A 10,785-nucleotide genomic window follows, 5' to 3' on the forward strand; every position below is an offset into this window, starting at 1 on the left:
GAGGGTCCTACTAAAGAGCAAAACATGTACGGTTCGGGACCCTTAGAAAATTCATAAGAGAACGAATAATGACTTAATGAACTACAAACACATAGAAAACAAAATCAAGGAAACAAATGTCAACTGACATGAAATCAAATTAGGAAGAAAAGAAAAAGAAGAAAAAAGGGGAAAACAGAAAGAAGAACACGCGCCATCGTTGATATAAACAGACTGGATTTCATGATGTAAGAGTAATGATAAGATAATTGATATTGAGAAGAATTGGGTACATGATGTTATATATGTATTCTATATATTCAGAGAAGGACAAATAAAAAGGAGAGAATAGACACAGTGAAGCAGTACCTCCATTAGGGCGCCAATCAACAACCACGTGACAGGGAGGCGCCACGCTTCAGACTGCATACCCCTAACAAAAAGTCCTGTGGTACTCCCTGTAGTACTTGTCGGTGCCACACGCAAACAATGTTTCCACAGGAACTGTGTGGTACTGTTCCACAGGCTTTTAGGGTACTCCCTGTAGTACTTGTCGGTACCACACAATGTACCACACAAATATATGTTACCACAGGAACTGTGTGGTAGGCCTACTGTATTACAGGCTCATGTGGTACTCCCTGTGGTACTTGTCAGTACCACACATGTACAACACAAACATATGTCAGCACAGGCACTGATGTGTGATACAGGACAGTAGGCCTTTAACAGGACAGTACCACAGGACCTGTCCTGTGGTATTTTGGGACATTACCGCAGAAAAAGTACCACAGGACATTACCGCAGGACAGTACCACATGACAGTACCTATACCATAGGAACTGTCCTGTGGTATTTTGGGACATTACGACAGGACAGTTCCACAGGACAGTACGATTCCATGACACACAATCATCACCTGTATATTACACTTGGGTGTAACATATACCATACATATAGCTTTGTTTACACCGCACAACACAGTCATGGGCAATTCAATCCATGGTACAATCACAAAACTGTACATCACACGGAACTCACATTATTCCTACATAGAGGGTGAAGAGATAGTCACATGTGTACAACAATGAACTTTTAGAATATTGAATAAACGCTTTTAAAATCTTACCTCATCTAGAACTTTTTAAGATTATTTTTCTTCAAATCTGTATCCTACCATCAAACGTTTCACATGCAGGTGAAGGAATGAAAGACAAAATGAACAAAAACAAAAATAAAAAAAAACACCCTGAATTAAGCACGGAGAAATGTAGTCCTTTTGGCAGACAAACATAATATCATTAAGTCAGCTCACCACACCATTTCAGTACAAAATTAGTCTCAATGTGGTATAAAAAAAGAAGATTTCATGACATGCGACATTAGGGGTGACTCATTCAGTGTGAATGAACAACAGCACAGGTATAATAATTAAATGAAATTCATCTTAGCAAGCGATATAATGATTCACAAAGATCTTGGCTTGATCCGATTTCACTTGCAAAAATTTTCAGTTTGTCACCTTATTCACTTCTCCATTGATAGCGCTGTAATTCACTTTACAGAGCAATACGAACATCGACTCCACTGCCATTAGGGTTCTGTACTAACCCACATTGCAGCTATCAGGTTTTCGATTGTGTTCACATTGCATTTACAGACCACATCTTCACAGCATTACAGGTGCGTTCATATCATGGTACTTAATTATGTACGTGCGTTATGTTACGCTCTCAGTTGCGTCATCCACAAAGTCACAAATCATGCGTCAAAATCTCTCACTCCCAGTATGATAACCGCTGTGTGTATGTGTGGAACGTTCGTGGATGCGGGATTTCAAAGCTGAGCCCTTTTCCAACTCCAAAGTGTCGCGATAAACACGCGTTCAGGGGTTACTAGCGTCCATAGGCTCTTCCAGTAGCGAGGGGCGGGTCAACACAGTCGCTCTGCTGTGAATTCGATTGCCTGGGAGTAAACTCGACCTCGGCGCCAACTACAAATATCATTCAAATACAACATGTACCAAGAGACAACCTATACTAGTTTAAAAAAAAAAGAAAAATGTTGCTGCAACTTGACCAACTTGAAATCATTACATCAGAGTGAAAATATGGGACTTGCGTCCCTGTCCCAGTTTACGTAAATTTATGTGTTCACACGATGAAATAATGTTGCAGTAAACGTAAATACAACAACACATACATCTATTATGTTATCAAAATTTACCGTCCATTATCAAAAGCTGTACACAACCACAATATGCATTATCACTTGTCTACTGAGACTCTCCATTGAGAGCCGCAACGACCTCATTTGCAGTCCACATAGATTTGTATCTTCAAACGGAACGACAAATTGTGAGAACCAGAACTAAACTTACCGGTGACCAGTGTAAAATAGGCTTAAATGTCACTTCGTCCTGTCTACTGCACAACAAATCCCAGAGGCTATGCAGAGGTGTGGCTCCTGGCCGTCAACGAAAATGTGCTTTAAAACATCATCTATATAAATGGCGTCTGGGTGTGGCGGGTGTCTTTCCTGCCACCGAGCTAGCATATGTGTGCTATCGACGAGGTCTAAATGATATCTGCCGCGAGAGAACTAAAACTCTACAGTATATTACACACTCTGCTAAGACACTCCTTTGAAGGCATCTTAGGCATTAAAAACAAAGAAGACTTGAAACAACATCTACAGGACACTCCCGGACTGGAACTTTTTTTCTGTGTGTCCCTACTCATACCTAATTATTGACATACAACGTAGTTAAAGTCTCAGTCATCGATGGTACAGTACACATAACATTGTCATCTGGGGTGGTATTCTGAGGTCGTAATTAAGTCTGTAATTAACTTCGTGATTAAGTCGTGAAGTTAATTACCCCTTAATCATGGGCAAAATCGGTATTCTGAGGACGTAATTAAGGTATGATTAAGTCCCCTGTAATTATCTTAGGTCCCTCCCATCTAATTGTTATTCCATCCAATCAGACGCGTTGTTAGAAGCCAAAATGATGATTACACGCGCAAATATGCCCTCAATGCGCGCTCCTCCACGCCCCCTGTAATTACAACCCAAGAGCTCCGTGCGCACACTCCGGTATTTGATTACAACCCCTCACCTACGCACGCGAAGATCTCAACCTCTTTGCTCACATAAAACGACAAAATTCCTCGAAGATCGGCTATATTTCTTTTTTTCTCTGAATTCTACGGATACCACGATAACAACATTCAACCGCTCCTCGGTTACCGAAGACGGTAAGCATCGTTGTGGCAGAGAAAACACGATGTATTGCGTGATATCGGAGTAGTTAATGACACTCTTTGGTATCATTAAGTTTTCCATTAACTTTCATACTTAATTACACCCTCAGAATACCGATTCGTATACGTATTTCGTAATTAACTCTGTGATTAAGTCCTCTCAGAGGTGCACGCGCATTGATACGCGCAAACGCGTAAGTCCTTCCCGCCAAAACGCTTGTTGCTATGGTAGTTAATATACCCCCTACTTAATCATGCTCTCAGAATACCAATTCGGTAATTAAGTGCTAATCAGACACTTAATTAGCTCTCAGAATACGGCCCCTGGTTTACACCTTGGGTGGTATTCTGAAAATCTTCCTAAGTTTCTTCCTAAGTTTCTTCCTAAGTCAGAAACTTAGGAAGTGCCTAGGAAAGACAGAATTGGTATTCTGAAATTTCTTCCTAGGCACTTCTTAATGCAAATTAGGCCATCCTTATTCCCGCCCACGTCCTTTCCTAAGCCAATACGAAATGCCGTATCATAAGGAACTAACCGATGTCTGCCAATGACAATCGCATATTACTATGACGTAGGTCAAAATACGAGTGCGCGGCATGTCCCCTTTCTCACGCTCATTTCGCGCATCAAAGTACATGTGCGCGCAATGACTGACAAGCGCGCCTATCACGATGCTTGCAGTTTGCTATTCTTAACAACGTACTTAGGACAGGGGTGGAGCTTTCCTAAATATTTTCCTAAAATTCTTTCCTAAGTGCATTCTAGAATACCAACTTCTTCCTAAGTCAGAAATTTGCATATTCCCTCCCCCTTCCTAAGTTTCTTCCTAAGTCTACTTAGGAAGAAACTTAGGAAGATTTTCAGAATACCACTTAGGAAAAAATCCTGACTTAGGAAGAAATATCTTCCTAGGAAGGATTTCAGAATACCACCCCAGGTCTCTCTTTCACTTTCTCTCTCGATGTCTCACTCTCTCTCCCTCTCTCTGCACATAAACATGATGATTGTCTAAAATAATGACCGATCTAACAACATTAACGTAAGATACATGAATTGGATATGAAATGCATTTTTCAATGTGCAGTAACAAATACAATTTTGTAATCAAATATTGATGAGTATTTCCCAAAGCAATTATATACCATAGTTCAGATATAATGGAAATATAAGACTGTAAAATTAATTAAGTAAAGCATGGATGGTGGAGAAATACTTATCAACTTAATTTCTAACATGATAACCATAGTAGTAAAACTGTAGTGATGATAACAATATGAATGAGTAGAAAGTAACGAAATGCGTCCGACAAACAAGTGTGAGTAAATCTTGTGACAAGGGATCAGAGGAGACTCTGTGACGTTGTTCAGGATCTGCTACCAGTAACGATGTCTCTTCAGTAACTTTCTTTCGTTTTGTTAACCCTTTTAGTGACAATGAGTCAACTGTGCACAAATTTTGCACACAAACATATGAACAGGTAAGTTTAAGTGGGGAATAGAAAGATCGGTTTGTTGAAAAGAGATCGTGGTGCTTTTCTCATTTTCATGAGGAGCCAGCATTGTGACCATATTCTTAATATCAAAGGGCAATTCCAGACCAGCTTGTTTGGAAGTTTACTTTGAAAAGAAAGAGTAACATTTGTTTAGTATAATAATGAAAATTTGATCAAAATCGGACTTAAATGAGAAAAGTCATGACATTTCGAAGTTTTGCAAATTTTCACCGACCAGTAATTGAAGAGGTGTTATGAATACGCAAGTATTATGTGCGTTGATGACGTCATCGCCTGACATCTTGCAATCATCATTTTTCTTTTTTTTAACGCAGTTGCGTCCCAGTCTCAAATCCTAATATATCTGTATGATCATTATTTTGAAGTTTTCCGCCAGGAGTAAGAATAAGTTTTACACTTTAAGAGCAGAAAAAAAAGAATTGATTCTCGTTAATAGGGTTTTAAACATCATCAAATTGTGAGGTGCTGACATCAGCTCATTCATTTGCGTATTCATATCAACTGTTCCAAAACCGTTTGGAAATTTGGCAAAAATAGCTTCATTTCACAATTTCGTGGCTTCCCCAATTTTCATCCGATTTTGATCAAATTTTCACTGCTGTGCGTATGAAATATCCCTCTTTCTTTTCAGGTAACCTTTAATTGGTTCGAAATTGGTTCAGGCTGGTAGGACTTATTTCGCCCTTTGTCAGGTTTGATCTCAACACAATGCTGTTCATTCTTCTCGAGGTGAGAACAATAATGTCATGTTTAGTTCTGGTGGGAAACTACATCCGCGCGGCAGGTGAATCAATCGGACCTTGAATTATCACGACATGTGAACGGAAATTAATTCTACGATGGAATGCAGTATTCACGTGATAGTTTGATAAACACCAGATCCCCAGATGTGACCTGAATGCATGTAGGCCCACAAATACCTAAAGCAGAAAAGCCATCTGGTGACAGAAGGACTATACTCAGATAAAGCCCAGAAGCTTCATTTGTGAAATTAGAAACCTCCACTTAAACCTCAGTCCCGAGAAAAAGTTTTATTACACATTGAGAGTCAAAAGTTTCGCAGGTGGTGAACATGACATAATTCGTATACGGCTACGTAACCGTGAAATTGGTTATACACTGTCTAGCAAAACAAACGGTAACGGATGTATACTACTGTTAAAATTTCGAATGCCGTTGTAGAAATAAAACAGAAAGAATGGTTAAGATTCTTTATCCATGTGTCTGAATATAAAAAGATTAACCAGATATAAGATGTTTTTTTATTGCCTTTGTCTATACATGCAGGTCAGACTGTCTGCTAACACCAGTCCTGTCTAACTACATGTACTCTCTCTACCCCATGTCAATGTCTGGATATGGAGTGTTGTGTTACATTACAGCTAATACAGGACACACGACAAGGCAATTGAGACGCATTCACATCAAAAGCTCAATAAAATCTATACAAATCATTTGAAGAATTCACAGATGTTTTAACCAGAGGACATTTCCGAACTTTTAGGATTAGGATTTAACGGTATTACATATCCTACGTGATATATAAAAGTCTTCAATTATTGTTTCAAGAAAGCAAAAACAAATTACTAACCACTCTAATTGAAATATCCTTAGAAATCGTTAACTTTGAGGATATCAGGCTAATGCTTATAATGTAAACTTTTTCTTATAGATCATGATGTTTCTTCCATCACACAAAATGAGTTTACCATCAGAGGTGAGGATGAGTCCTGATAACACAACATGGCAGAGTCCTTCATTTCTTGTATCCAATCCCTCACAGAGTGGCAGGGACAATTCTCTTATTCCCGCCTCGCCGTTGTAAGACATACGATCAATGGAACATACATTGCTCTCTGCATCGTAGCATACAACATACGGGTCATCGGTCAAAGGATCAATAGCCACATTCCAGATTGTATCACTATGTTTTATCCTCATCTGGTCTCCCTGACGATCGATTACGAACAATGTGGTGCCATCTAAGGAATATGTGAATACGATCAACCGACGAATAGCTACGATCTTCCCGCAGGTCATAACTCCACGCATCCTGATCATATTCTCAGACTTGCATGTGATGACACTTTCGATCTTTCCACTTTTCGAATCGATGACGAAGATAGACGGACCAGCCTCACAAGCAAGGAGCTTACCATTCACATCGACGGCAACTTCTACCCTGGCGTAGTCTGTCTGCCTGTCTCTTGGTATGTCCAGGTGTCTGAGGAGTTGCCACTGTCTGTCGTACAGTGAGATGCACTTGGTCAAGACTGGTCCCGAACAGCCTCGCCGCCCCTTGCCACAAACTATCGTGTTGTCATCCAGTAGTGTACATGAAGCAATACATGTTTCACTGTCGTTCTGTATCACTTTCTCCGTCTTTTTGGATCGGATATTTGTCACATATGTTTGCACCTTGAATGAAGACCAGTCTGAAATGACCACCTCTTCTTCGTTGATACACCCCGCTATCATTGGGAAGTCTACTTCCTCTGGAATTTCAATTGAGTCGCTGATTTTCCACTTCCCACCACACCAATCGACTCTCCCCTTGTAACCCTTGCCTTCCTCACTTTTCACAAATCGGACAGTTTTCACTTTGCTTGAGATGCCTTCAGGGTTCTCCTTATCCTTCCTCTCATCAGCTGACCCAACGGCCAGGTTCAGTGACCTTACGAGATCTTTCCCTCCCTCGATCAGTCGTCTGTTACTGAGGAGAAGGGTTTCAATGTCACTCAAAACTTTTCTCATGGCGAACTGACTCTCCGTAATTTCATGGTGACAATGTTCGAATTTTCTCGTACACTCATTACATATATCTGTCAGTGAGATCAATAATTCTTCTTGTACTTTGGCTATTTTCTCTCTTTTTGCTCTTACTTTATTACGGCTCTGTAGCAATCTCTCTTCTTTTTTCTCATTGATTTTAGAAATTTCTTCTTCTGCTTCCTGTTTTATTACGTCTTCCTCTCGCCGCAAGGTGGCGTCCTCGCGACGCAGCTTCTCTTCAAAGAACAATCCTATTTCTCTTTCCACCGACTTCAAGTGATTGGTCGCATCAAATTCTTGTTGCTTGGTATGCTCTTCCAGGTTTCCCAGTTCAGCCGTCTTTTTTGTTGCCATGACAACCAGGTCTCTCAGAGCAGTCTTTCTCACAGTGACAATGTCATCCAAGTCGTGTAGAACACATGGCTGTCCATGTCGGACGATTGCACAGGACTGGCAGATTCCCAGATCGTGCGAATCGCAATAGAATTTGATGGCTTTTGCGTGTTTTTCACAAAACCATTTCTTGTCTTCCTTTCCAGTCTTGATTGCGAAGTCTTTCTTTTCTACGCATCCATCACATAGCATTTGTTTTTCTTTTACGTTGTACATCGCTCCAGATTTTTTTCCACAGTCGACGCATTTCTTGTCCTCCTTGAAGTTTGCTGCCATGGTAACGTTGAAGTGATTCCTGTCATTTGTCGACACTAAAGGAAAAACCACAAAAATCACAGCGTTTCACAAAATACAATCGAAAAATTGCCAATTGGGGGTTACAAAATGTGAAAGACAAATAAATCTATCTATGATGAACTGTAGCATAGTAGTGTGATGGTCATGAAATACGGGAATTACAAGGGACACCCCTCGTAAACAAAAGACAAACAACAAACAAAAACAGATCGAGAGTCATTAGATCGGACCGTATGATGAAGACAGGAAAAGACTCATAGAACGAAGATCTTTGTGTTTTTAACCACCAGTTCTATCATTTGCCACGAACATATTAATCATTATTTCATCTACTCTCAGTGATCCTCGCACAAATCTTTACTTGATTTTCTTCTTTGGCTAGAAATGAAATAATACACTCAGCCAAAAAGACAAGAAAAAGTAAACACTTTTCCATGCAGTTCATATTTTCATAGATTTTGATAAAAGATCATGGTGTTATACAATATTTAAGGCTATTTAATTAGTAATCAACCTGTTAGATTTAAAGCATGAATGAACACATTTGTTTTTGTCCTCCAAGGCACAAAAGTAAAAATTGCATAAATTGACACAATATTGACATTAATATCTGTCAACTCAACGCTTAAATGACATTGAGAGTGAACCGCAAAGGTGATAGAATTAACAGAATTTCTTTATTTCATATTTTTTATCTAAGGAAATTAAGAACTCATGAAACCAAATTAAGGACCGAGTATTATTTGATATGTTCTTAATTTGGAATAACAGTTCAAATTTATATCTCGTTTGTTACCGTTGCTTCTTCTAGTTTGTCATTTGAATATACATTTAACAGACAATTCTTCACTTTCTTATTTCTTTTTTTGCCTTTTTTTTTCATTTTAGAGGATTACAGAGGCATTATAGAGATAATAGGTTGGTTTTTGCACATTAGTTTGCATTTCTTTTTGGGTTGAATATGTCTTTTTGTTTCATTATCATAATGTCATGAAAGAGCAAATATGCTTGAATAACAACTTGAATATTTTTGCAATTTTTACTGTTGTGACTTGGAAGAGAAAACGAATGTGTTCACTCATGAGTAATTTTTCCTCTTTTATTGACCTTCTATAGGTTGTTAGCCAATTAGATACCTTTCACATGGTACACAAAACATTAATATAAACCAAACAGTTCATGAGAGAGATGAACTTGAAAAAGTGTTACTTTCTTGTCTGCTTAGAGTATAAATGTGTCCTTCGCATTACATTATTGACAGGGGAAATGGGTGGTATACTCGTTAATCAAATAAAATCACAATTCATAATATTATCAGCGTTGTATGAGTAGAAAGTGTTGACATCATACAAGTTCATTTTCATTATATGGACGAACCCGCCCTCATAGCAGGGGTCAGGCTGAGGCGCATTTTTTTTTTTTTTTGTAATGACGATGGCCCTGGTAACCCTAAGGGGTTAAACCTTTCGAGCTAAACAATAAGTGGGGTTTATGACTTGCAGCTAGCCCCTATGTAGTGCATTGTGGCCTTTGAAACTGTAAAGACCCTCTGTGTAACCTCTCTGGGATTCCCCGCCTTGCCGGACAACAATCCACGAATGGGTACATCACTATGAGTAGCTAAATATCTCAAAAAACAACCAAACTGGAAATATTCCGTCTTTAGGATTATGTACATTGCTCTATTATTATGTCAATAAAATATGTTTACTATTTGTTTCAGCCTGGCCTTTGCAGAATTTCAGACACTCGTGTAGAAGAATCACACACGGTGGCCAGGTTCGGTGCACCTTGTACAGTACATTGTACATAGAATGGATGTGTGTACTACAAGGAATTACGATACGTTCGCACCATAGACATTGTACACTCTTTATTCTGTATACGATTATTACATTTATTGTACGATACGATCACTGTGTGAAGACACCTACTGAATATTACACAATTGACACGCAACAAGGCTAAGAGCTTGATCGCAGTGAGATGGATCTTTAAAGGAACTATACGATTCTGTTGTATTGACAGATGAAGTAAGGTAAATGAAGTTAGGCTATAAAGGGTATACAGGTGTATAAATACAGTGTATTACCTATAGTCTCAAAGACAACGTCTATTATACGTCCTCCGTCAGTCTGGTGTATACCCCTATCAACGTTGGCAGACTCAAAGGCGATGAAAGCTGCATGCGCACAACCATGGAATGATTGACACCTTGATAGTGAGTAAAAGCAGCGAACAGCAGCAACTATGTTGATGCTATCCACACATAGCTGTGATCAGTCGAAAAGAAACAGTCCTTCAGATGATTATGTTCAACTTGAACAGTTTGCTATTGGGAAAACGATGTTTGGCGGTTGTACACATTCATACCTAACGTCTATAAACCGGAATTACCAGACAAATTATTCATTGCTGAAATGTTCAAGTACAAAGTTCAGGCAACGGGCTTTTGAATGTGTTCATTGTACCGAGGAGTTCAACACTTCAGCGCTCATCTTAAAGCAAGCACAAATACGTATAGACTGACAATTAATTTCTCCAAACTATTATGTGAACACACT

General features: G+C 39.1%; 1 protein-coding gene across 1 annotated transcript; it reads right to left on the reverse strand.

Moving 5' to 3' along the window:
- Positions 1-1,874: 1,874 nt before the first annotated feature.
- On the reverse strand, positions 1,875-10,415 carry LOC139711561 (uncharacterized). Its single transcript, XM_071623436.1, has 3 exons — positions 10,314-10,415; positions 6,469-8,235; positions 1,875-1,972 (listed from the first exon to the last, which is right to left on the reverse strand). The coding sequence occupies exons 2-3, from the start codon at positions 8,198-8,200 to the stop codon at positions 1,875-1,877; spliced, it is 1,830 nt and encodes a 609-aa protein (XP_071479537.1). The 5' UTR covers positions 8,201-8,235; positions 10,314-10,415.
- Between the last annotated feature and the right edge of the window lie 370 nt (positions 10,416-10,785).

The sequence above is a fragment of the Diadema antillarum genome, unplaced genomic scaffold (assembly GCF_040938485.1).
Source record: "Diadema antillarum isolate AM-2024a unplaced genomic scaffold, OU_Dant_1.0 seq00001670_RagTag, whole genome shotgun sequence".
Classification (NCBI taxonomy): domain Eukaryota; kingdom Metazoa; phylum Echinodermata; class Echinoidea; order Diadematoida; family Diadematidae; genus Diadema; species Diadema antillarum.